Here is a 26,258-nt window from a genome sequence, read left to right on the forward strand (position 1 = left end):
GCTTCGTCTTGCCAACGATCACGGCCCCCAAATCAATTAGAGTGCGAAGGGTATCCGCTGTCTCAGTCTGTGTTCCATAGAGCCTGGTATAGGACCTACTTCCCATGGTCTGTACAACTCCTGATTATTTGTAATTGTCTTTCACTGTCACGCGGAGGCCTGCCAATGGCTTCTCCCGCGACGGCTCAAAGTACAGCCTTGAAGGGACAGCGACCACCCGGTGTAGTCCGGAATATGCTCCGGCCTTCAGAGGTTCGAACCTGGCTTTGTCAAATATCAATTAGTATCACATTCTCATTGAAAAAGACCAAACCACATACTTGTACTTCTCTCTAGAATCTGCAGGGATGACGGAGAGAGTGAAAGCGGAGCTGGTATCGCGGTACAGTTTCCAAGCACGATGCAAAGTTCTTCCCTGGAGGAAACCCGGGCCTTCTTGAAGCTCTTCACGACTTGAAGATATAAAAAAAGTTTGCTCGATGCCAGGTTGAGGTGCTCAGTCAAAGATTCAGGTAGAGCATGCGTTGATGCAGGCAGTTCATCCGAGCGTAGGATGAGAACGCTGCCCTCAGTGAAGCTCATGTGGAAGACATCATCCCGATGAGCAAACTCCTCAAATCTCTCCAAGACTGCGTGTTTGGTGATCTCTTGATCATTGAGTTCGAAGACGAGCACGGGGAGTATGGCCCCAGCAGTGTCACATTCCTCGGGCAGAGACAGCTTCGTAGTCATCTATTAGCGCCTCAGAAGAATCACAATTATCTTGCCACATGTTCTTACCTCAACAGCATTGCCTACAAAGTAGGAGATCCCACCAATTGAAACCACACTGAATGCTTTCAAGGCCTTTCGGGCCACACCTTTGAATAGCTTGGAGGGAGGCATGATCGCGCATGCTGTTTGAACGGGAAGGGGGATGTGAAGCTATGCGAAGAGCTTTTCAAAACCCGTCGCAGACAGTCAAGCTGCTGTGACAGGTGCGATTGATGCGATGGATACTTGGATTGCAGGGCAGGAAGCCTCAAGGTGAAGCATTTCCAATGGTCGGGAATGTCGATAGCTCGGAGTCTATCACAATACTTGTCGAAGGAGGTGTTGCTTCCGAGCCACCGGTAGATTGCCACTGGACGTGTCTGACGTGCGGGTGAGATCGATAAAGATCGGATAAAGTTTCGTGACCGAAAATGAGAGCACCCGTGGAGTACGTCTTGCGTGGACAGATTACTGTACTTGAGTGATTCACCGATTGACTGAATGACTAACGTCCCCGGCCCAGATTCCGGCCGCCCCCTGATTCCGGCCGCCTTTCCCACACAAACTCACACTTTTCAACCTTCTATAATAAATCCAAATTAAATCCCATAACCCTAACCCTAGGCTCAAAATATAATATTTTAAAGGAAATTTATAATATATATATTTAAAAATATTTATTATAATCATATTATTTTTAAAATAATTCTTTAAAATAATACACTTAAAATGTTAAGGATCTTTAATATCTTATAAGTAAATATTTCTTTAATAAAATTAAATAAAATTTTTATTTCTTTAAATATTTATTTATAAATTAATATATAATATAATATTTAAAAAAAATTACATTAAAAACCTTATTTTTATAAAAATATTTTAAAATATAATCTTTTTTAATTTTTTTTATAGAAATTTTATATAAGGAAAATTTAAACTTATTAATATTTTCTTATAAAAATTTTAAATATATAAAATAATCTTTATATTTTATAATAAAATATTTATTATATACAATAAAATTTAATTATAATTATTTTATTAAAAGAATAAATATAAAATTAAAAAATATAAGTTATTAAGAATTCCTTATATTATATATATAAATCTTAATATTTTTAATAACTTAAGTTTAAGAATTATTTTTAAATTATTATATTAAAGCTTTATTTTTTAAAGTATTTTAATATAAGAATGTATTTAAAACCCTTTATTTTAAACTTAGAGTTAGGGTTGTAGGATTTAATTTGGATTTAATATAGAAGATTGAAAAGTGGGTATCTTATAGTGCCAGTGCACCAGAAAACGACTGGCCGGAATCAGGGGGGGGCCGGAATCTGGGCCGGGGACGTTATGTTATCAAGGGCAAGGCAGCTCCAAAACGCATCGACCAGTTCATTGGGAGGATTCCAAATGCAAGGACCTATCGATCGAAGTCACTTTAAAGTAGACCTTGGCATTTTTTTCGATAGTCGACCAATGTCAGCAAGGTCAGAAAGAGGGCAGAAATGCGGCCCCATTCCGTGATTACTGCAGATTTGAACGTCCCCGTGATTGCAGGGATGATACCGTGTCACTCAATCGTAGAATGTACCCACTCGTGGCAGATGTAGTGGTTGTCTTGTGATCTGCCATCCCGCGGCTCAATTAATATCATTCCGGCCAGGGTGCGAACGGGAGATCGACAAATTGCTTGAATGCTAACCTCGCATTGCATTCGACTAGCTACAGCTATCTAACCAAGGCGGGTCCATCCGCAGGCACTGCTTTCTAGCAAGCCGTGCAACAGGGGAGACCGTAACGAAAGAAGTAAATCTAAGATAGCATTCACTGCGCCTGTGGAAGGGATTTCCGGATTTCCTGTCCCACCTGACACCCAGCAGTCCCAACCGGGCCCAGCGGAGCGTGACCGTCCGCGGCCCAGAGCGAACCGACAAACACCAAGACACTGCGCCGTATCCAAAAGCCACCCAAAAGCCACTCAGAAATAAGACATCCAAACACATCAGAAAATTTACGATAGTGGGTATCGGTCCGACGTGGGAACACGAACAAGGCCATAGCCAAGAATGCGGGTGGCCACACCTCCACCAAATGCACCGCACTCCGAGGACTGCCCGGCTGGGCGCCGCCCGCGAATCACGGCATTCGGGCCGATGGAGATCCATGCACACGTGTGTGCAAAGAAAGGGGGCAGATCACCACCCGAACTGCTCGCAGTGCAGCTCGACCCCCGGTCCGTCGCCGCTGATCAGGCTGGCGGTCGTGTCTCTGACGACGCGCATGAGCCCGTCCGGGCCACACGCCGCGACCAGCACGCGTTGGCGCGGTGGCGTGGACCGCACCGCCTCGCGGATCAGCGTGGCCGTGTCGGGCCGACCGGACTTGAGCACGTCGCGGTGATGTTCTGCGGTGGACGAGCCTGCAGCACTGTACGCCGTAGCTAAGCTTTCATCGCTTGGCGTCCGCTGTTGGCTGTTCGGGCCAGCGAGGGCCTTCTCTGGGTCCGAGGAGGTGGTGTTGTGGCCCTTGCTCTTGGTGGTGGTGAAGATCCCCCGCTCGAGGGCCTTCTCATTCATCTCGTGGTCACCCATTACGCTGGTAGGGCTGCTGTCGGATTTCTCGTCTGAGGACGTGGTGGTGACGCGGTGCATTTGTCGGATATCGGTGATGAGGACTGAGCCGCGGCGTTGTTCGGCTGAGTCGTGGGCTGGAGCTGCTGTGACGTACAACGAAACATTGACTTTGGGGGAATGCTCGTGGGTTCGGAGGGTGTTGAGGTGCTGGGAGAACCATGAGAGATTATCTGTTTCAGGGTAATACATTAGCCTCGAATCCGTGGGAAGCCTTATTTCAACTGAATAAATAGAGGCGGAAATCCGTCTGGCGCAGATATTCAAACCAGGATGGAAGAGCTTTGACTCACCATGCTTTCTGACAGCCCAGATGAAGGTAATATTCTTCGAGGACTCCGGGCCCATCCTCTCCAGGAGGTTGACAGCCAGGCCGAAGGTGAAGCTGGCACCGCTGCCGCCAGCGATCAAGATGACTTTGTCATACTCCAAGGGGTCCGGGAAAGTGCCATAAGGCCCGTCGACAGAAGCCTTGAGTCTGATACCAGGATGATCCAACGCGTACTTGCGCAGGTCACGCGTGAAGCCATCATACGAGTTGACGACAAATTCCATGGGCTCGCTTGCAACGACAGTGAAGGGGTGCGCTTCGAGAAGGCGGATCTTGGGGATCCACACAAAGCAGTGCTTTCCAGGGACCACGCCATGAGGCCTCTTCGCCAACGTGATCTTAGTGCCGCCGTTGGGCAGCGGTTCGAGGGTGGCCTCGTTGTTGACTGCCCGATACCACATCCTCGACGCGCGAAGGAGGCGATCAGTGCCCCACATAGCAGCAATGAGCGCAAAGATGATGATGAGCCCGTCTTCGAGATGGGGTTGGTGATATGCGGAGCAAATGAGAGCCACAACGAAAAATAGAATGTGCGAGACGTAAAAGGCTTCGTACCAGATACGTCGAATAACGACAGCAGAGAAGAGAACACCGAGAAAGGCAAAACCCGCCACGATGCCTGCAATAGAGCCCTGCGACTGCAGCATTTCAGGACGGTTATTCACGAGGAAGTAATGTGTGTACATGGCTGCATGGAGTACTAGGTAGACGAAGGATGTGTACCCGGCAATCTGGTGGAGGCCGTTTAGACGCTCGTACGAGTATGCGGATAGGAAGGCCAGCGGGGTGTTCTTCAGGGCCAGGAAGACCACGACGGCGAAGTTTGCAGAGAGAATCCTAAAACGAAAATCTGTCAGTCCCGTTCTTCTGATCAAGCGAGACTGGAAATACCTACCACCCGCACCTGTTCGCAATACTGGAGTACACCAAGTTGACGTTGGTAAAGGTCAAAGCAATGTTGACTGCCAGATATGAAGCGACAAGGAGAGCGTGACCGCTCGAGGTAAAGCCAGGAACCTTTCGGACGAGGAGGTTCCTTACGTTCCTAGATACATGTTCAGTAAGAGAACAGCACATTGTGCGAGATTGACAGCGTACCTTGAGACCAACCTGAACGGATAAGTGACCCCAGAGTTGGATCTCTTGTTGGAATTCGCCCTGTGGAAAAGATATCGGATCCAATGGAAGACGATGAAGAGGCCCATAAGGGCACACATTCCGGCAGCAAAATACCGAAGCTGCTGCTGATTTGTGCGGAGTCTCGCAGCGAACATCGCCGGTGTCATCGAGCTCTTTCCAGCCATGATGATGGTCCGAGTCTGTCTGTATGTAAATCGAAATGGTCGTATGAGGGGGAAAATGGACTCAGAGGTGGAGGGTAAGGCAGAATCGTGTAAGAACGTATAATGTTGGTAGCTAGACCAGGAAGGAGAGAAGGAAGTCCTTCGTCGAGACTGTGTGTCCAGGTAACGGCCTCAAAGCCTCTCGATAGGGGGTGGACTGAAATCCACCTGGATCGGACCAAGGGTCTTTATAATTCAGAGGTGAGTATCGTCGGTGGCTTAACGATGATATAAACTCGTCTCAGATTAACAAGGGACATAAGAGTTTATTCAATCTGCGGGTTGCCAACCGGAGACGGATTCAGGAGTCAGTTACACAGGAGGAAGTTGGTTTCGATCGCGCGGAGGTTGAGCCTAATATATCGACAGAGGCAGAAAGCGCATGTGGATCGGGGATGATGTTGGGATCCAATCTGGTATATGCAGCTATGCAGATGAATCCACCCAAATATCCTCGCGGGTGACCCCCATGGCTGCTGGTAAGGTAGTGCCAGGGTGACAGGACCACATCCCGAAGGGCTTCATGTCCGAACCGAACATGATGGAACTTTGCCCTTCCTCCCGACTTTGGTCCCGTCCGGGCACCGTCGTCCGTCCTTGTCAACATGTGGCAAGGCTTCCTTCGCAACTAGGGTGAGTGTTCGGGACCCCCCAGGATTGGGTGGATGGATTGATAGGAGATTTCCACGTTGACACTGCCGCTACAAGGGTACAGTTGCAACGTCCGATCAGGGATAAGGGAGTGATCACCGATGCCATAGATGATAGACGTGTGGAAGCATGTTCCTCGGTACCCACCACACTGACAGGGTCTAATCGAGAAGGTTTAAATTGTGTAAGCTTGACAAAGCACCAAAGAAGAAGAGCAGTGTACACGTCTGGACGCCTCTGGGACGTGATCATCCGGACTTGGTTGTGTCAATCGAGGCATGGGCACGCTGATTGGCTGACATGCAGTGCGCGCAATATGGGTAAATCTACCCGAACGGCCGCGACCAGATACAAGAATATTCGGAGGTAGCACATGACCGGTTCGGCCACTGCAAAGATATAGGACATGTATACAGTGGGTGTACAAACAATATCTGTTCTGCGCGCCGGGTCGACCACATTGGGTGACCCCCCCCCCCCCTTGGTTGCAGAGGATCTGATATGTCATGTACCCCTCGGTTGGTATGGTATTTGACACACGCGTATTCGCCGCATGTGCAGGCAGCGGCAGATCGGCGGCTTCGCCGGCTGCAGGATGATGCGGGCAGATGTCTGGAACTTTAGACATAAGGCAGAGTAATATGCAGAAATGCAGCGGCGTGGTGCTGTGCGGCCTTCAGCCAGCTCGGTTCCAAACTCCAGGCGCAGGCGAGGCCATGGACACATTGTATCACCGCACAAATTGTGTGGGGTACTATGATCAGGTCACAGCATCTATGTGTGATCGAGATGTAATTTGACGCCTGTGGTGGAATCTGCCTGCATGGGCGTATGCATCCTCGCTTGACGACACGCTGCATAATCACAGGCCTATACAGTAAGCAAAATGCATTGCGAGGCAAGGACGGCTCGCACCGAGAAAAGCGTCCGCCAACGTGGCCCAGCCCAAGTTGAATCGCCGAGACAGAGAGAAAGAAGGTTTGATCGCCACAAGGCGCAGGTGGGGGACATCCGCACTGCGATCTGGAACATGTTGACGTGGAAATGGCTCAGCAGGGAAGGCATCCCCGAGCAGGAATGACGTTCCCGCCAGGGGCAGCAGGTTGTGCAAAGCATGATGAAGAAACCAGGACAGAGGTTAAGCACAGTGAGAATGGCTAGTGAGGCCCCTGGGGGCCAGTCTGTTGAATCCCACTGAACCGGACTCCGGGCTCTTGGCGTTGTGGTGTATTCGTAGTCGGCCTGCGGCCGCCACGGCCAGGCACGCTCGAGGTTCGTCAGATCCAGGGGCCAAGCACGCTATGGTTCCGATAGGGCTTGGGGCGAGCGCAGGATCTGGGGAATTCCGTTTGCTGGGTGACGTGAGTGACACAAGGACAGACAGGGACTCGAAACGACGGTGCTGAACACTGAGAACCCCCTGCAGAGCGGTGAAAAAAGTCGTCCACCAAGGGGAGGAGTCAAGCCGCGACAGATGTCGAGTAGAGACGTCAGCCAGGCGGGGAGCTGCAGGTTGGCTGTGGAACACCGTCAGCACCGTCACGGTTGGTATTGCAGGACTGCCAGCGCTTGCCTGGGCGCTCGGTTCAGCCTTGGAAGGGTGACTCAAGGGTTGGACAGGGCAGCCACAACGAGTGGGCTTGGTTTCCCAGCTAGGAAGTTATTCGTCAACAGACTTTGGATATCTAGACATCTGAACGCCACGGTTTTGCCTGATGGGATGAACGGTACGTGTCTGCGTGGGTGCGTGGGGCCGACGACGTTGACGGACTGGGAGCGATGGGGGAGATGCACGATACCCAGTCGCACTCTCCGGCGGGCAGGCACTCCCGGCGCCAATGATGCCAAGCAGCTGTCGTGATAAGGTTAATAGTGCCGAGTGGCATGGCAGCATGTGAGAGCCCGGACGGTCGTCTGGAGGCTTGCGCGAGGGCCAGGTCTCCCTCGGCAAGGGGAGAATCAGGCAGGTTGCATTACTGGTGGAGAGGCTCTGAGGCGTGTATTATCAATCATACCATACATGGAAGTCGCGTCGTACCGGCTCTGCAGCCCAGAGAAGGAAGGAAGGAGGGAGGGAGGCCCTGGGAGGGCCTGGCAGCGCCCAAATCATGCAGGCAATGCCTCTGCAGGGTAACCATGTGATTGCCGAGCAGACGCATCGCCATCGCCGGTCATGATATCGACGTGGTATCCAAGATGATGCAATGCAGAGAAGCCAGGCTGGGGACTTGGGGGCAGATAGAAAGGATAGTCCAGAGCGGGCTGCCAGGTCGGGACGAGGACAGAATGTGCACATCACCACAACCAGGACAGGCAAGAGGAAACAAAACTCCCACCCGTTCCGGCCAGATTCTTGGCAAGGCAAGGGGCACGGGCGGTGGAGGGCCCACCTCCATGGGTCTGGCCTGGAGCCTGGCAGGGGTTGGTGCCTGTCACCCCACGAGCTTATTCGGACGTCTGGGACTTGCTGTGCAGTGCTGAGCTCACTCCACCACCGAGCATATTACATCAGAACTAGCACTGTCCCACCCATTTCATCCCACCCATGCTTCTGCCACGAGCCATTGTGCTTCACTATAAATGTCTAATAGATTCAAGAGCAAGGTTGGCCGCTGATGACATGATGTGACGTCACTTTGGTCTCAGGCTGAACCGCTGGAGAATACTCATGTTAATTCTATATTTCTTGCCATCCATCCCTCAAACACTCACAATCTCTATTCACTACCGCGATCAAAACAGCCAACTCCAGCATCCGATGCTCTCTTAGAGTTGCACCCGGCAGGGCCCACCAGCAAGGCCCCGGACGCCAAAACTGACCAGTCCGAGCTGACCCGAGTCAGTAATAAAATTAAGCCAGCCAGCCACACCACCGAAGCCCCCACTGGTTTCCCCTAGATACCGGGCTTCCACGCTGCCACATTCCCGATGAGACAAGGCGCGCGCGTCTCAACCACCCATGTAATAGATATATGCTCTCACCAATGACCTGGCCTCGAACCTTTCGAATCTCGTTGTACAGCCACGCGGGTTGCTGTGCCTGTGCACCTTCCTTATTGACCATGTGTGAGAGCATAAGCTTGTGGGTGGGTCTCGTGGGGGCCCCTTGTTCCATTTCGGCTGAGGCTTCCACGCCAAACCATAATCTCACTCATCATGATGAGACAAGTCGCACAGCTAACGCCTGAGATCCGATCAAGACCGATACAAGATTGCCGTCTGCTGGGGCCAGCCGCCGTGGCGTGTGCTCTTCTAGATGCTCAGGGTTAGCCCGAGAGATGTTCACTCCCCCTTTTCCCACAGAGCTTCAAACCTCGCTCACCCTGCAAGCTGGTTGCACAAACAGGATTTCATTGATTGACAAACATGCGAAGAGAGAAGGTATGATTGCCTCTCCGAACCTCCTCACATTACATTGGCTGTTATCCCCTGCAAAAGCTTTGCTGGATCTCGCCAAGTGATCACGCGGGATCAGCGAAACAGAAATACCGAAAGTCCGAGGCAATTCGCATGTCTTATCCTGCCCCCTTATGTCCGCGTGCCTGACTCTATCTACAGGTGAGCAATAAAGTCGCAATTCTCGAAGCGTGAAATGAAAAACGTGACGTGCTCCCAGATGTTATGGTAGCCCTCGTATCCAGGCCCCACTTTGATGTGTAAATAAATATCTGGATCATCGATTCAAATGCATTACATCAGAGAATAATCGATGTGGAAAGGGTAGACTTGTGAATGATGCATCAAAGTCAACAAACAGAGATGAGTGATGGTGGCCGAGCTGTGAGCGACCTGTCTCAGCAGAAGCACTATGATCCAGTCAACGTGTTCTCTCGGATTACACTATTCTTGCTTCATGCTCCAGAGTATTCTTTGTCCGTGCCATGTCATAATCCGAGTGGGATCGCCGTCCGAGGCCAACGGCTCGGACTCCGGCTACTATGCGTTTGGCGGCAGTCTCTTTGTCTAACTAGGCATACTCCCTTCCCCAGGGCTTCTGTCTGGTGGTGGAGCTCTGAAGCTTTACTGTGGATACCAAGTCGACTTCAAGACGAGAGAACGCGGTGTCCACTTCGTGTCCACATTACTAAACTTTTGAGTCGACTTGAATGTGAGGAACTCAGCAGCTTGTAGACTTGAGCAAAGAAGATAAATGCCCCTCTCCACTCATGTATGTAGAAAGACTCCGTTCGAGATATGTCCCGGGATGCACATCATATTTCACTGCACCTTCAATACGTTGCATCGCCCAAGGGATCTGCAGCCTTTAGGCTAGAGCAGAAGTCGCACGTAAAGCCGCTGACATAGTACAGAAATGCGGTCACATCGTCAGCGAGTCGATCGTCGGCAGATGGCCCATTGGGCGACGGCTCATGGCTCAGCCGCCGAGACACATTCAACATTTGCCTGCAAACAGGCCATTATATCGATCAAGAACCGCTGTTGGAGTGAGATTGGAGTGCCTGCGCAGTTTGCAGCCCGAGGCAAAGTAGAGAAGACTCGCATGAAACCGGCGCCTAGAATTATAGTCCTTGTGCAGATGCAGAGCGTCTATTTGAAGCTTCCGATGCACCATACCCGCCAGTAACTACTCAAACCGCAGAAACCTTTGACCATCGGTCTGTTGTGTAGTGATGGCGTGGCGTCGCATGCCCACGCGACCAAATATGTCAAGGCTGTTCCGAAGCAACCCCTCGCCCTAATCACCGGCTGCAGAGAATTCTTAGATGGTCATGTTCATGACATCTATCGGTGCTAACTCCAAATCTTTAGCGTCCCAAATGTTTTACAGTGCCGCTACTCCCTGATTTCCATCTCTAGAATACATCCCTCTTCCCAAAGGGCCGGAAGGCGGTTGCGATACCTCGGCAAGTGAGAACGAAAAAGCGCAGAGGATAGGATGCCGAGTCGCATGGTGTGCATGCGAAGAACTAAATGCATAGCGTGCAAAGTTTACTAACATTAACTTTATATATTAGTTTGCCGGATTGCCTGTTTCTGAGTATCACCCAACTTCTGGGTCATGTCATGGTTTCCGTGACGCGGGCTTCTTCTGAATACGCGATGCCCACACGTGCGGCAAGGTTACCTCTGCAAATTTACATGGGGCTCTTGCTGGGTGACCTTGGCTAAATGAATGGAATACGCCCGATGCATTGGGCTGGGCGATTTTAGCTTTATGCTAATTGACACCTCAGCAAGATTAAGGTACCGCTTGACTCCCTGGTTAATCTTACCAATCGCGAGACCCCTCCACATGGCACTATCTTTCTTGGTAACAGGCTATATTGAGATTGGCCTGCTCGACTCCGCACGAGCGTCCACAGGCAATTTAAGGAAGTTCCAAGCAGTTCAGCAGGGGTCGCTTCTGGCGCCGCGGGTGAGGCTTTGAGTTGCCAGTATCGGAGGCTGCTTTATACCGAGTGGACAATAGGTTTCTGTTGTTAGATGCATCTTGGAAACGTGTACAGGGTGACCTAAAAAAGATTATCCATGTCGCTACAACTCCCCGGAAAGAATGTAACCAAATCTAACCAATCACAATTTCTAATTTATCCTTTTTGTAATTAAACTTACTCTGTTACAGCAAATTCGGGATGTAATGCTACAAAAAAGCTACCCTTTTCTCTCTTATTTTTATCTTAAAAAGCTGGTATTATTTTTGTGGTGACGCACAAACAAGAAAGGAGAGTCAAGGGACCCTTCGCCAACGCCACGGAAGTCACGAATTAGGCTTCTTTGTCAGGTTTCCCTGTAGAATGTGTGCTGGGGGGGATCCTGTTCTTTTGGAGACAATTCATACCGTGGGCGGATAGCCAGCCTCCGAGGTTACAATTGAAGGATTTCTCACACACCGGAGTGTAAGTCAATATTCATCCTTCATTGGAAGCTCGGCAATAAAGCTCGCGGGTGATGCTTCTCTGTGTGAGAAAGACTAATAGAATACAAGACATGTAGAAACCCCAGCCATGGCGCGTATTCAGCTGCTAACTAGTAGGCGCTCATCCCTAAATTGCTTCCGAGTCCACCGGAGGGTTTTATGTAATAGGGAATACCTTGATATTGTCGCAACCATTATGAAAAGTCTCAGTACTCAAAGCGGACAAAGTTGAACGCAAATCGTAAGCGTGTGTCGGGACCATGCGCTAGAACGGGGCTCGTATAGTGCACGGTAGTGATCACGCCTTCAACTCCTTTGTGTTCCAGGATGCCATAATGATGATTGGAAATTCATGAAGACTGAGAACTAATTTGCTTCACCAGGTATTTTCTTGTGCTGCATAACCCCAATCCCTTATCGCCTCATTGAGGGTACCCTGTGGCAGGTCCATGTTTTCCTCCAAGAAATCGTTCATCTGCTGAAGTTCAAGACTGAACGCGTCGAAGAGTCCTTTGTTCTTTCCACTAGGGCCGTCACCCCTGCCATCCGCATGGTTCGCCGCAGACCGCACCGCATCATACAAGGGGCTACTCTTGTCAAGGAGGTACTCGCACTCGGCGAGAAGAAAGCGAGCACTACCGGGCCTGGGATAGTCCCTGGGAGTAACTGGTGGCCCTTCCACGGTCGGGTTGAGCTCCCTCTGGACCGCATTTCGGAACTCCTCCTGGTCATTCTCGAGTTTGATCCGAGCAGCATCATCGGCCGCAGACTTCCCACCACCTTCCACTATAGCCGTCAGCTTCGCCGCATTATTGGCGTGTTTCTCCATCTCTTCTTGGAACCCTTTGATGCTTTCGTTTACTCGATTGTCGAATTCCTCGTCGAATTTCATCTTATCTGCCTCCCTGGCTTGATTGGCCTTCTGTATGGCGCGCTGGAATTTTCTCCTATCAGCTGCAGCAGCTTCCTCGTATCTTTGCTCTCGAATCTTCAACTCAGCCTCGAGCGTATTCACTCGCTCCTCAGCAGCAAGCCGTTTTCTGACTTCTTCTTGAAACTCCTCCTCTGTTCGCCCTGATCTCGCGTCCTTTGCCCCTGCGGCTTCACCTAAGTTTTCGCCTGGACGCTGCTGTCCAGGGTCGGCGCCAGGGTGTTCTTGCCGTGATGTGCTTTCATTTTCCACCTCTGGTTGTGTGTCTTCCTCGGAGCCGTCCATGCTTTCGCCTCCGAGCTCAGCAGACAGATTATAGGAGGGTCGACGCAACTCCGGGCTGAGTTCGCCCGCGTCGTCAGGATTTCCTAGTAATGACTGGTCTGCGTTGGCCGGGGACTGTAAATCCCCACCAGATTTGTCATTTGCAGGGTCCTCTACGACGGCGCCGAGCGCAGGTTCGATTTGAGGAGAGCTGAGAGGCCCATTATCAGCAAGCAGCACAGGGACCTCGCTGCCTTGAGGGACACCCTGGTCTTGAGGATTCGAATCGTCACGAGGTGTCTCGGCGGTCTGAGGTAATGCCCCGTCGTCATCCTTCGAATCGGCCGGCGGCTTTTCCTCCTGGTCGGTCGGAGCCCCAGGGGCAGGTGCAGAAGAGGGAGAAGGCGAAGGATCCCTGGAGGCGGATTGCGACCCTTTCCCAGACGGTTTCCGCGATCGGCTCCTCTTATCCTTTGCCATTTCAGATAGGATGAAGATGCTGCGTGTATGAAATGTTCCCAAATGACCTGGTAGCCGAGATGGAGCAGCTGCACTAGCGGGCAGTGGAATCATTCGACACAGGCCCTATTAAGAAAACCAAATCTTCCGCATGCGATTCTACTCCCTTCTGTAAATTGTCCTGCCTTTGTGAACAAAGAATGTGCGACGGAATGGAATTTGAAACTCTTGCCGGGAAAGGACCAGGTTGGCCTAATGCGGCGAAACCGCCCAGCAAAGCCGTGGCGCTGAATAGCCAGGTACCTTCCCGCAGCCGTCATTTCCAACAAATCGCGGAACAATACAGTGAACAAGAAAATCTACCCTACTATCTCCAATCAGTATGATATGGTCGTATACTAGATTCGAAATTACAGATGATCACAAGCGAGCTAGCAGAGGGAGCTTTTTGACAGGCACACCCATACAACCGGGATTGACCTTAAACGAATTACATTGGTTCAGAACCTTGGTGTTGTTAAGATTAAGAATACCGGTTGCAATTAATACAAACCAAATTATGAAGTAATCAAGCTGGGAGAGAAAAACCTTATTCCTTGAACTTGGGTTTGCGTCGTAGTTTGGGCGCATCGGTCAAAACAGTGGCGAGTCTGCCCTGGATATCTCTAATCTGACGACCCTCTAGGACCACTGTTGGAAGGCCTTGCCGCTTTTGGGGTCCAGATGTGGGCACAACTTCACCTTTATCAGACCCGTGTGGGTCTTCCGCGGCGAGAGTCTGCTCCTGACCAGAAGATGAAGGAGATTGCTCATGCTGGTCATCTTCCAATAGCTGAATGACCTCATCAATGGGAACGCCATCTACAGAGGTGACACGTCTTTCATCCATGCCCGGCAGTGACTCGAACTTTACTTCCAAGTTATCTACCATAGCGGCAGCGATGATTCTAGCCTCCATGGCCTCTCGTCGTCTACCCGCGATTTCCAGGAAATCGATACTGGCCAGCTGCGCCTCCTGTTCAAGGTCGGGGCGTTGGATCTTCTTTGCCAAATTCAGTGCAACCTTAGCATGAGACAGACACCGCGTGAATTCCGAGGGTGAACCGTTTTTTCTGGCTTCCTTTGCTGCTTCCTTGGCGAATGTTAGGTGAAACCTAAATGTAGACTCAGGGTCGCCTCTTTCAAATCCTGACTTTGAATATCCTCTTTCTTTCCGCTGCTGGGGCTCCGCCATGGTGGATATCAATGACTGTGTCGATTTATAGTGGAATAGTGAGCTCTGTTTCAATGACAATAGCAGTGAAATTGAAAGAATAAAACAGAGATACATAGACAACGCCGGGATAGTTAGAAGCTTCTAGTTTTAAGTTCAGGCAAGCTGAGTCAGATCTTTAACGGCAAATATTTGGTGTCTCAAAGAAATATTTCGTCATGCTTTATTGCCATTGTTAATACGCATAGGTAGCAAGCCATGCTAAAGAAAGATGTCTTACAAAGAAAAGTGTTTGAGGTGCTGTCAATCTACTTGTTATAGCAGGTACCCCGTATTTGCAAACACACGGGAATTTTGAAGACGAGCCAGATCTGAGCAAAATTTGTGCCAGGAGAAGAATTTAGAAAGAAAAATAGCATTAGACAGGTGATGTTATTTTTTGATCAAAAATCAGGAATAAGACGGTGAGACTGTCATTATTACCATGTAGCTTCATTGCCATGAAAATTTTCTACAGTGCTCTGTGTTTCTGTATGTGAATTATTTTCCGAGCTATAATGAAGCTGGGACACACAGGCGAGCTTATGCTGGGATTCGAATGATCATGGACTATGAAGACTTCCAAACCTATGACTTTGGTGTTCAATATGTTTCGGGATAAAAGTTTGAATTATTATGCGAGTCCACATCCCTTTCCCATAATCTTTTCAATATCATCTACGCAGTACAACGTATTTCTCGATAGGTGAGGATCTTCGTGAAATTTAGGTTTCAGTTTCAATCTCGCCCAAAATAAATTCCAATCATCTGTGGGCTTCATAGGTACACGTAATCATCACTGGACGAAATGGATATGCTTGGTACTTCAATGAAATTCTAATTGCTATCTACGCTCAAAGATACTGTTCTGCAGAAAACCTCCTCTTGATGGCATGAATGAAGTTAATAAATTTGGAAAACCACAGTGTAATCATGGAGTAGTTTAGCACACTGACCTCATGAAATTAGAACCCGCATCGAGCGTTTAAAGAGTCTTGACTGTTGATTCCCTCTTGCGCAGCCGAACATTCAGACCGGACTGTGGTACAAACCATCTGTTCTGCACAGTCCAGGCTTTCCCCCCGTCAACGAGCTCAATGTCGTATGCCTGGAGTAACGTGGGCACAAGCTTATATATCTCCAGATATGAGATGTGCTTTCCTAGACAGACTCTGTGGCCAGCACCGAACGTCACTTATCACAGCATTAGTGAAGAGTCATGTGCAAGGAGAGAGTAGGCACACGTACTGAGTGCGGCGTCCATCTTCTTGATGCGCGCCTCGTCTCCTTCGAGCCATCGCTCAGGTCTCCACGCATCAGCGTCCGGGCCGAATATTTCCGGGTCTCGGTGGACGACCCACGCGTTCATGCCCACGATGGTCCCCGCTGGGAGCGCCGTACCGCAGACATCCAGACCACCCGCGGGTACCACGCGCTCCAGGTGCAGGCCGAAAGGCGGGTGCACGCGCCCAGCTTCTTTGAAGCAGGCGCTCAGGTAGGGCAGGGCTTGGCTCTCCCTCCAGGTGGTCGTCTCGGAGAGGGCACCGCGGGCGGCTGCCGAGTCGAGCTCTGCCCGCAGCCGGGCGAGGCTTTCCGGGTGCGTGAGCAGCTGGTGGAACATGGTCCTCAGGAAAATGGCCGTGGTGTCACTGCCTGCAATGATGTTGGAGGATGTCCATGCGCGCAGAGCCCTGCTCAGATAGTCTCTGTTAGTAACTTTCACGGCTATTACTGCTTCTGATGTGCGAAAGGATTTATGGATCGAGGAGAAAAAAAGGGACGTGCCAAGGTGGAATAGACGGGTCTTTCTCCAATGCGGCCAGGAAGCGTGACAGGAAGTCCCGGTTATTGGCTTGGCTGACTGCCTTTTCCGACCCGGTCAAGGCACGTCTCTCTTCTTCCCGTTTGTTGGCAAACTGGACCATGGGAGACCACCTCGTCGGCCTGAGGCGAGATACAATCTTATTTTTGACCCACAACGAGTCCAGCCAGGGCATTTGACCGACCTTGATTTGGACAGGGTGTCAGTGAAGAACGCCGTATGCGGCTTAGAGAAAGACTCACAATAGCAACATATTCAAACCAATGCCAGATGCTGGCCATGATGCCCTCCACGTCCCGGCCCTCCTCCAGAAAGCCTAGCCGCTTGGAGAAAGTGATCTCGCCCACTACGTCGAACTTTTCGTACCCAGTCAGCATCAAGGACGTCGTCACGCAAGCGTTGCAAGAACAGAACATACCGCAAAGTACTGCAACCAAGCATCGAGGTCGCACGCATTCCCCTGGAGCACGAACCGGCGGTCGAGCTCCTGGCGGAACACGTCGATGGTGCGGTCGACGAGGGGCTCGAAAGATACGAGGTTGCTCATGGAGTAGACGGCGGCGATAGGCCGCTTGAGCATGCGATGCAGCATCTCATCCTGGGTGGCGAAGATGGTAGGTAGGATCGTGCCCTTGCGCATCGGCGGTATCACGCTATAGAAGTTCGACTTCAGCAGCGGGTCCCCTCGGATGCGGTAGATGGTCTCGACGGCCGCCGCCGAGCCTACTGACACCGCGTTGGGCCCATATCGCACGAGAGGCGCCCACTTTGAACCTGGTGTGGCATACTGACTGTGCTGAGCGATGTGCACGTTGTGAGCGTCGCGGTGATAGACCCATAAGAAACGGGGGATGTTAGAGAAACGAGCTAGGAAGGGCCCTGGGATGTGAGAGAGGCGATAGTATTGTCTGGCGTAGTAGACTACCAGGGAGAGGAAGAGGGCCAGAAAGGCCAGGGAGGCAGAAAGCTTTGGGGAGGAATCGAGAGACATTTTCAATTGATGGTCCAAACGATTTGCCTCCTCAGTTGCATCTCTCAAAATGACTCTTGATCGTCACAGAACGAAGTGTGTGTAATGAAGCCAGAAGCCAGGCTCTTCATGATACTGTCTTCAATTACTCATGACCGCGGTCTTTCATACTGCTCAGTGATATGACGAGTGCCATGGCCTCAATTGCCCACGGCATCGTTCCACCGTTCGTAATACTCGCTCAAGCTCGTAGAGCTGGTTTTGGGGTCGGGCCATCTTTTGGCCTGGGCTGAGCACGATGCAGGCTGGCCTTGGCTTCACCCACGGACTTCGGGCAATAGAAGTCGCGGATAAGACTCGCGTTACAGTCGGTCTGACACACGAGATTGACCACCCCTGTAAACGAAAAATGCAGTCATATGAGTTGAGTCGGAGCCGAAGACCTCTATAATCCTTTGTACGATGAAACCTTGGCGAATCCATCATGTCTATTTGCAGAGATTCTCGCGAGCGGACTTAAGCTCGTGGGCCAAAAGCGAGCGCACGTTACGGCTAGCTGTTCGGATTAAGTAACGAGTCAATATTCATGTACATTGTAGTAATTAGTACTTGTGACTTGACGGGAAAGTGCTCGTGTGATGGGGGCTAAAAATGACTTGATGTGGACGAAAAAGCTCTACCCATTTCGTGCTATTCCGACAGAATTCGTTCGAACAAAGGGAAACAGCTCCATTTTCTGCTCCCGTTTATTATTCGTATGCATCATTCACACGAAATGATTGCAATCGCTTACACAATACCTTGTCATGTTCCCCACCAGGGCAATCATTGTTGTTTCGGCTTAGTAGAGGAACTCAAAGAATGGAAATAGTCTATGGATAAGTGACAAACCAATTGTCCGTTCTGGAGATAGAGTCCAGGGAAAAGTTGAGGTAGGACCATAACCATCTGAATGTGTCATTAAATTTCAAACATTATGTGTAAAGTGCTCCTGTCTTTCAAGCTTCTGATTTTGAAACGAAACCTGGGATAATGTAGTTGATCCGATCACAATAAATTACACAGCCAAATTCAAGAATACGCACAGAGTACTCGGAGATATTGTAGCAGAGTGGTTGTAACAATGTATGATTCTACTTAAGGAAAAGTAGCCAAGAGCTAGATACAAGAATGAAACCAGATCGTCATTCCACTATGTATGCATGTGACTGACTGTGACAGAGTTGAGTACTGTCAATATCCCTTACCAACCAATCACTCATGGACCCTGCGATCCTCCACGCGCAATTTCTAAATTGTAATCTGGTCCCTAAAGGTTTTATCCAAGTATTGAATTAGAAGTGAAGGTACTTTCATGTACACAGAGAACGTTCGTTGAATATGCACAAAGTGTTTTACTGCGGCTTAGTTGCCGTTCAGAATGTCATCGACGATCTTTTCAGCGAGTGCGTCTATTAATACCAGTCAGTAAAAGTGAAATAGAACAGGCAGATGTTCTCCGGGTATACCTACAGATGACAGACATCGGATGCCCGGGAGGCAGAATGGGCAGGCTCGAGGCGTCCACAACACGCAGGCCCTCGACACCGCGGACCCTTGCCTGGGCGTCGAGCACAGCCATGCTGTCGCCCTCGGGGCCCATGCGGCACGTGCAGGCGGCGTGGAAGATGGGCGAGAAGCTCGCCTGGATGTGGCGCCAGATGTCCTCGTCAGTCACAAAGCCGGGGCCGGGGAAGTACTCTTCTCCCACCAGAAGGGGCTGCATGGCCGGGGACTCCCAGACCTGGCGGGTGCGCTTGAAGGCGGCGATGGCAACCTCCATGTCGACGGGGTGGCTTAGCCAGTTGGGGTTGATGATGGGGTGATCGGCCGTGTCGTTGGACTGGATGGTCACGTTGCCGGTTGAAAGCGTCGCCACGAGACCCGCGATGACGGATGCGTACTGGTACTCGTCCTGGGGCTGGTTGGTCTGGAAGTTGGTTGCGTTACCGAAGTAGCCCCCGTTGGGGAGATACTCAACCTCAGGCCAGTCGGCCGAGAAGGTCGAGTCCAGAGTTGAGATGGTAGAGTTGGTGAGGTTGTTTCGAGGAAGACGCTCCCAGCCTGTGAAGTGGTTAGTCAATCCCCCACAAAGAATGCAATTTGGACTGATACAGGGTTCCACATACCGAGAATGTCAATACCTGGGTTGGTCATGGGCCCATTTCCGTGCGCGTACTGCTCCTCGAACAGAGCCCGCTGCTCAGGATTACCAAAGGCAGAGCCGGTGACAACGTTGACCCTGTACGTGCTGCCGAAGAGGACGTGGTCCTTCATGTTCTGGCCTACACCAGGGCTGTCCTGGATCACCTCGATACCGTGCTCCTCCAGTGTGGCCCTGGGCCCGATACCCGATACCATCAGGAGCTGGGGGCTGTGGAAAGAACCGGCAGACACGATGACCTCCCTGCGTGCGCGCAGAGTGTACTGGAGACCTTGAGTGTCGACGAGGACGCCTGTGGCCCGCCTGTTCTCGTCGAACAGGACACGCTTAGCCATGGTTGATATGAAAGTGATCAGGTTAGGTTGGCGCACATTGAGGTGTGGCCGGAGGAAAGCTGTCTCAGACGACTCGCGAGTGTTGTCGTCGTTCCGGATCGTCGCGAGAGGGTAGGCATAGGCACCTGACAGGTCGCCGCTCTCGAAACCGCTCTGCGAATGCAGTCCGATGGCCTCGAAGCCCATTGCCGCCCAACTGCCAAAGGGCTGTGCGTATTTGGGATAAAGCACTGACAGAGGCCCATCGGTGCCGAGCATGGCCGGGTCGTAGTCGGGTGTTGAGTTTGCGAACCGGTCAAAGGTGCCGCCAACTGGTGGTGTGAAGTTCTGGGATTTTGTGAAGTAAGGAAAGAAGTTGTCAAATATGTAGGCATCAGAGTCGGCCGCCTCTGCCATCTGCTCAAGGGACCCCCGAGTAGGAAGATGGTAGGTCATGTAGTTGCGTGCGCTGCATCCACCCAGCACGCGACCTCTTGGATAGTGGGCCCGCGCGTTGAGAAGTGCCTCCTGGGGCTCAGTGACGAGGCCCCAGTCAACACCCGGGTGCCAGTTGTCCATGTCTTTGCCGGTGTACCAGTTATCGTAGGACGGAATCTCGCTGAGGTTGCCGTTGGTGATCTCGTAGAAGCTGCCAGCCTCGATCACGCCCACACTGAGATCCCTGTTCTCAGCCAGCCTGCCAGCAACTGTGAGGCCGGCCTGACCGCCGCCCACGATAATGTAGTCGAACTCATAGTCCTGCCCGGGGATGCCAAAGCTAGTGCTTAAGAGGGGGTTTTGAGTCGCAGTGGAGTTCTGCAAGGGCGGGTTAGGAGCCGCTCGCACCGAGAGCCCAGGCAGAACAATAGCTGCCAGGGCTGATAGCTGAAGGGTATGCATTCTGATGGTGGAGTGTGGGAAATAAGAAAGAGATCGTGTGGTGGTACTTGTGCTCTGTATCGAAGAACTTGAGCGACCTGGGGATGAACAACTTCGATTCGCCTGGATATCGTCGACGACTCCCCTCTATATATACGCATTCTCGAGGAACGGCCTTGGTGGTATCCTCCGCCCCCTTCCCTCGCTTCCTTCGCGAAGTGTGAGCCTTCGCAGACAGTCTCGTGGTGGGTGACCTTCGGCCGTAGCGATGGTGTAGTCTTGCTCACACTAATTTGCGCCATGCTGAATCAAGCCCAACGTCTTCCTGAATCGGGGTTATTTGTCTACATTGGCGACGAGATGGGCTGGCTTCTCATCAGCTGACAATAATCCATCCCGTCCTACCCTTCCAAAATCTCGTAGACTATCCGTGCGGACCCGTGAAGGAGGCCATGCTCCCGACGAACCCATCGACAGAGACCATGTGAGCGCCACTTCATCCTTCCCGCCATCTACTAGGCCACCCGTACGGGGCCATGTTCCTCAACTGTTTTGTGTTTCCAACCATGTGATTCAAGGGCGTACAAGTCACAAAGAATCCAGAAAAACGTGTCGGAATTGACAGTCGAGCCGCAATCCTCCCCGAACATGTACAAAGATAACCTGGGCTGGCTGCTTTTTGGATGATATTATTAGGCGCCCCCATCTGAACCTAAGTGGCTCAGATACCCGATGGGTCAGATAGTATACTCCAGGTAGCCGCGGTGCGCTAATCAGAATGAAATGAGAGGGTAATCATACGCCCAAGAATCTCTGTAGGGCTGAGGCTGATGGATGTCCGACCGTCTAAGCGCGCCCGCGGGAGTGACTGGCCCGCCAACATCCGCTTCGATCCTTCTGGAAGGAACAGGCAGCTCTTAAGCCCACGTGGGGTTCCATTTCATCGGGATCTTCCATGGCTGTGAAACTTTGTGTTGCCTGAGCCTCCCTCAACAGCAATTGTAAGCGGGCCCAGAGCTCTTTGCACCACTTACGACCCGGATGATTCGACTTTCCTTCCGGGCGTCTTCTCGAAACCACGTGCGCCACATGCGCCAAGTGTCACGGAACATGCTCTTGACTCGTTGAACTCTAATCTTGGGCTTCGTATATCTTCCTGGCACAGGAGCTAAAATATTGGACAGGGAGATTCTCAAGGAGGTTAGGATTGCTGTACAGCCTACTATTACAATCCCACATCCAAACCATGCTCACAATCGTGGAAGATGCGGCAGCGAATACTAGTAGCGTGCAACTCGTGACTAATCTCCAATCCCACAGCCAATGTTACATCTGCTGCAACTTTGACGGAAAGTCACCCACGCCTCCTCGTCTTATACGATCATGTGCTGTAGTGCAGCATTGTGCAGATTGGCGTTTCGTAGCACCGAAGGATGTCTCCCCCATGCCAGATATGTCTAGATCCGGCATCAGCACTAAACGTTACATACAACACAAATTTGTCCTTCTGCAGCCTCCCAACTGATCTTAGTAAAATGGAACAACGTGGTATTATTTGCGGCTGAAACGACATTGCAGCAGTAGCTCGACTTCAACTAGGTCAATCCAAAATTCACAGTCAGTGAAGGGAATGTCACCTTCTTTCCAATAATTCAGTCGGATCCATCCGCACACAAACTAAATATAGGTACATTGCCACATTAGCTAGGTACAAGTGACCACATAGTTTTGTTGTTACGCAAAAAGCAAATACCATTCACTCGATTGATGTATTGAAATAGTAGAGGTTCCATATCGACAGTACAAAAGAACAAAAGACGCGGCCCCCGTGCTATAGAAAATTGTCTCAAATTGAAGACGCGAAGAAGTAAAACGTTCGGAGATAAAACAAGCAACAACGGAAAACTGGGAAAAACCAAGCAAGTCAGTTAACCCGTTGCCATTCCCATCCCTATTTCTCTTTGTCAACACATGTTCGGAGATTCCCAGGATGAAAGGAGAGGATGTGTCAGACTAACCCAAATTGGGCATATTTGATGCTGACAGGAGTACTTCAGGACTGAGGCGTGTTGAGGCGGCCCAGGTTGAAGCTACGTCACACAAGGCGTGAAGTGGCGGGCACATGCAGCCAAAATGCATTCCCACACAAAGAGCGAATGCAGCAAAATCCGAACAATAACTCGGCTGCTTGTCCCGAAACCCCGTCGCGATCGGAGATACAAAGTACCTTTTGCGGTGACGGAGTTATCGCGCCTTTGAGGCTGAGTCTCACCGGTCCGCACGAAAGGAGCCCCAGGTATTAAAGGTCCAAGTCCAGGGGAAGCCGAAGGGGCTCGTGATGTCTAGGCATTACATCTCCTACTGTTCAACTCAGGCCACCCTGAAAGAAACCAGTCATCCACTTTCGCATCCACGGCCAATGAGGCAAGCTATTTCCAAACTCTCACGCCGTGTCAAGCCAGGCAACTCTACTTTACCAGATTCAGTATCACCTTCAGTCTCAGCTACACACTCTCACCCCAACACATCCAGCATGACTGCCAACCCCTCCGCCGCTCCTCCCACCCCATCCCTCCAAGGCAAGGTTGCCATCATCACTGGTGGCTCCAAGGGCATCGGCAAGGCCACATCCATCGCGCTCGCCCGTCTTGGCGCCACTGTGGTAATCAACTATTCCTCTGACGAGGAGGCCGCACAGGGTGTCCTCACCGAGATCCAAAAGCTTGGCGCGGGTGAGGCACGCCTCGTGCGAGCTGATGCTAGCACGCTGGATGGCGTACACTCACTCGTCAAACAGACGGTTGATGCCTACTCCAAGATCGACGTGTTGATTCCCAACGCGGGCGTGCTGCCTATGAAGGACCTGCAGCACACCACGGAGGCCGACTTTGACCGGACCTTTGCCATCAACGTCAAGGGACCCTACTTCCTCGCCCAGGTAAGCATCTCTAATCCCTATAAAATGTGGCACGCTTGGCACGACATGGTCTGATCGCTGACCGCCCTCCTCCTCGCAGGCTGCCGCCCCGTACTTGGCGCGCGGCTCCCACATCATCTTCGTGTCCACCACCCTAACCACGGCCTCTACCGTGATGCCGGGATATCTGCTCTACAACAGCACCAAGGGCGCTATCGAGCAGATGACCCGCGTCATCAGCAAGGACCTCGGGCGAAAGGGCGTGCTCGTCAACGCCGTAGCCCCCGGCCCCACGGGCACCGAGCTCTTTTTCCGCGGCAAGAGCGACGAGCTGCTCAAGACCATCGCCAATTTCAGCCCTCAGGGACGGATTGGTACACCCGAGGAAATCGCTGAGGCCGTTGTCTTCCTTGCCCACTCCACCTGGGTTTCAGGCCAGGTACTTCGTGCTAATGGTGGTATGGCCTAGGATGACGGGGATTGTATCTTTCTTACTGAGCTGAGGCTAAGAATTCACTTGTTTACTTGTTCCAGACAGAGTGGAACTTGGAGTTCCACAAAAAATGGCTCGGAGGCACAGAGTTGTCAGAGATTAGCAAACTATTCTTCTCCAAAATATCAAGCCTAAATTGAACCTCCCACGCCCCATATTTCTTGAATCCACACTATGAAATCTCCCAAAGACATGTCGTTTATGAATGTGCTTCATTGCAGCATTTAGCCAGATGTTACTAACGACGGGAGGGCATTCCATGCTTGTAAACATTGCATCCTTCTCTTATTATCCGCATTTCCATACCACAGCTTGTTGCTGCAGTAAAATTCGGAAACCGATTTTCGTACTAGTCAAGACTCGGTCTAGTGTACAGAGGCAAAAGAAACATCAGGATGCCACTAATTAATGTACTAGAATCTCAAATGGGAGCATGATCACGAAATATGTAGGCGTGGGGAGGAGCCACTGTCGCTCAAGACCCTGCATTGTGCAATGTGACCCCATCACACACTTAGGCTCCCGAGCTTACATGCACCCCTCAAGTGCGGTTATGCATGTAAGACGGGTGGATCACTTTTAGGTCCCGGTGAAAACCTCAAATCCTTCCGAACGTTGGGGGCTAGCTTGCTTACGAGATGGCTCGGGCCCGGAGTTTCTCAATTGTCTCTCACGATGGGACCACATCCTTCTCCCTTCATGAAGCCATCACCGCCACGCTGTGGCCTGATCAGAATAGCCTCGTGCGGCTGCTCTGGTTGCTGATCGAATTCGACTAGGTGCGGAAGAAATACTTCTCATGTCTATATATACTAAATGTTGAGTTCAAGTATGAGTGCTACTCAACCATGATTAAATCCTGCAACCTGGCAGACCCAACCTTGATTGCACAGCACACAGAGCCATAGTCATCATGGGGAGCCAGAGCAACGACAGCCCCATACCCACAGTGGATGTGAGCGCGTTCCTGTCGCCCTCTGCCTCCGAGGCGGAGCGTGGCCAGGTCGTGGATGATGTGCGCCATGCATGTACAACTTACGGCTTCTTCACTCTCGTCGGGCATGGTATTCCGAACACACAGCTGAACCAGGCTTTCGAGAGCAGCAAGCGCTTTTTTGCACTGCCTGAGGAGAAGCGCAAGGATGTCCACGTCGGGAAGGCCGTGGGCAGATCCTTCAGGGGCTGGGAGCCGCCCTTCATCCAGCAGCACAAGGGAGACCTGCTGCCTGACACGAAGGAAGTGAGTCACCACACAAGTCCGATACTTCGAATCTGCATATTTTCATCACAACTTCAAAGCTAACATATCATGTGTGCAATTAGACATTCATCGTAGGCCGAGAGGTCCCAGCAGATGATCCTGAGGCGGGCAGCTTCCTGACCGGCCCAAATCTGTGGCCGGATCTCCCTCGTGAGGAGTTCCAGGATGTCGTCCTGGCATACCAAGCCAGGATGGTGGCTCTTGCTAAGGTCATCGTCCGTATTCTGGTGCAAGGCCTGCCTGAGAAGTGGGGATGCCCACCCGATGCGCTCGACGGCCTGACCGTGGACCCAGCGATCCCCATGCGCTTCCTTCACTACGGCCCTGTCAAGGAGAAGGACCCACGCCAGTTCGGAGGTAGGTCCCGCTGTTACCGTCTCCCTTCCCTCTTCTAACCTTACCCGCCCTGTCCAGTCGCCGCCCATACCGACTTCAGTGCCATTACCATTCTGCTGCAGCAGCCTGGGACCGAAGGCCTACAGGTGTGGTATCCGCCTACGGAGGATTGGATTCCTGTACCAGTGGTTGAGGATGGCTTTGTTATCAACATTGGCGACCTGATGCAGAAATACACGGGCGGATATTACCGTAGTGCCTGCCACCGTGTCATCACTTTCAGCGACAAGGACAAGCACCGCTACAGTATTGCCTTCTTCCTTGACGGAAACTTGCGATTCAAGACCAAGGCACTGGATGGTTCGGGCGAGGAGACGGAAGTCGGTGAATATGTCCGTTCGTGTTTGATGGGTACTCTGGGAACTAGAGGCCCGTTACTCTAGACATGGGTAGATTTATTTACGCAAAATTCCATAAAAACATATTGGTGACATTTGGTCACTCTCTGAATGCATCAGACGCTTCGTTATGCTGCATGTGGTACGCGGATCATCACTGGTAGTTGATC

General features: G+C 51.3%; 8 protein-coding genes across 8 annotated transcripts; 2 read left to right on the forward strand and 6 right to left on the reverse strand.

Annotated features, from left to right (window-relative positions):
* Positions 1 to 124: 124 nt before the first annotated feature.
* Positions 125 to 885, reverse strand: INS49_013062 (uncharacterized protein; the record flags this gene model as incomplete). The annotated part of the gene is made up of 3 exons (XM_043173764.1): positions 125 to 264; positions 321 to 720; positions 781 to 885. The coding sequence occupies 3 exons, from the start codon at positions 883 to 885 to the stop codon at positions 125 to 127; spliced, it is 645 nt and encodes a 214-aa protein (XP_043023061.1).
* A 2,066-nt stretch (positions 886 to 2,951) lies between these two features.
* On the reverse strand, positions 2,952 to 5,021 carry INS49_013063 (uncharacterized protein; the record flags this gene model as incomplete). Its single annotated transcript, XM_043173765.1, has 4 exons — positions 2,952 to 3,559; positions 3,680 to 4,554; positions 4,613 to 4,762; positions 4,816 to 5,021. The coding sequence occupies 4 exons, from the start codon at positions 5,019 to 5,021 to the stop codon at positions 2,952 to 2,954; spliced, it is 1,839 nt and encodes a 612-aa protein (XP_043023062.1).
* A 6,944-nt stretch (positions 5,022 to 11,965) lies between these two features.
* Positions 11,966 to 13,264, reverse strand: INS49_013064 (uncharacterized protein; the record flags this gene model as incomplete). Its single annotated transcript, XM_043173766.1, has 1 exon — positions 11,966 to 13,264. One exon carries the CDS (start codon positions 13,262 to 13,264, stop codon positions 11,966 to 11,968), a length of 1,299 nt encoding a protein of 432 aa, XP_043023063.1.
* Positions 13,265 to 13,832: 568 nt separating this feature from the next.
* INS49_013065 (uncharacterized protein) lies at positions 13,833 to 14,477 on the reverse strand (the record flags this gene model as incomplete). The annotated part of the gene is made up of 1 exon (XM_043173767.1): positions 13,833 to 14,477. The coding sequence occupies one exon, from the start codon at positions 14,475 to 14,477 to the stop codon at positions 13,833 to 13,835; it is 645 nt and encodes a 214-aa protein (XP_043023064.1).
* Positions 14,478 to 15,480: 1,003 nt separating this feature from the next.
* Positions 15,481 to 17,308, reverse strand: INS49_013066 (uncharacterized protein; the record flags this gene model as incomplete). The annotated part of the gene is made up of 5 exons (XM_043173768.1): positions 15,481 to 15,689; positions 15,744 to 16,186; positions 16,296 to 16,501; positions 16,560 to 16,673; positions 16,736 to 17,308. The coding sequence occupies 5 exons, from the start codon at positions 17,306 to 17,308 to the stop codon at positions 15,481 to 15,483; spliced, it is 1,545 nt and encodes a 514-aa protein (XP_043023065.1).
* Positions 17,309 to 18,691: 1,383 nt separating this feature from the next.
* INS49_013067 (uncharacterized protein) lies at positions 18,692 to 20,704 on the reverse strand (the record flags this gene model as incomplete). The annotated part of the gene is made up of 3 exons (XM_043173769.1): positions 18,692 to 18,738; positions 18,800 to 19,390; positions 19,456 to 20,704. 3 exons carry the CDS (start codon positions 20,702 to 20,704, stop codon positions 18,692 to 18,694), a joined length of 1,887 nt encoding a protein of 628 aa, XP_043023066.1.
* A 2,512-nt stretch (positions 20,705 to 23,216) lies between these two features.
* Positions 23,217 to 24,069, forward strand: INS49_013068 (uncharacterized protein; the record flags this gene model as incomplete). Its single annotated transcript, XM_043173770.1, has 2 exons — positions 23,217 to 23,621; positions 23,701 to 24,069. The coding sequence occupies 2 exons, from the start codon at positions 23,217 to 23,219 to the stop codon at positions 24,067 to 24,069; spliced, it is 774 nt and encodes a 257-aa protein (XP_043023067.1).
* Positions 24,070 to 25,006: 937 nt separating this feature from the next.
* On the forward strand, positions 25,007 to 26,133 carry INS49_013069 (uncharacterized protein; the record flags this gene model as incomplete). Its single annotated transcript, XM_043173771.1, has 3 exons — positions 25,007 to 25,333; positions 25,417 to 25,711; positions 25,769 to 26,133. 3 exons carry the CDS (start codon positions 25,007 to 25,009, stop codon positions 26,131 to 26,133), a joined length of 987 nt encoding a protein of 328 aa, XP_043023068.1.
* Positions 26,134 to 26,258: the final 125 nt, after the last annotated feature.

Source organism: Diaporthe citri, assembly GCF_014595645.1.
Source record: "Diaporthe citri strain NFHF-8-4 chromosome Unknown scaffold_6, whole genome shotgun sequence".
Classification (NCBI taxonomy): Eukaryota; Fungi; Ascomycota; class Sordariomycetes; order Diaporthales; family Diaporthaceae; genus Diaporthe; species Diaporthe citri.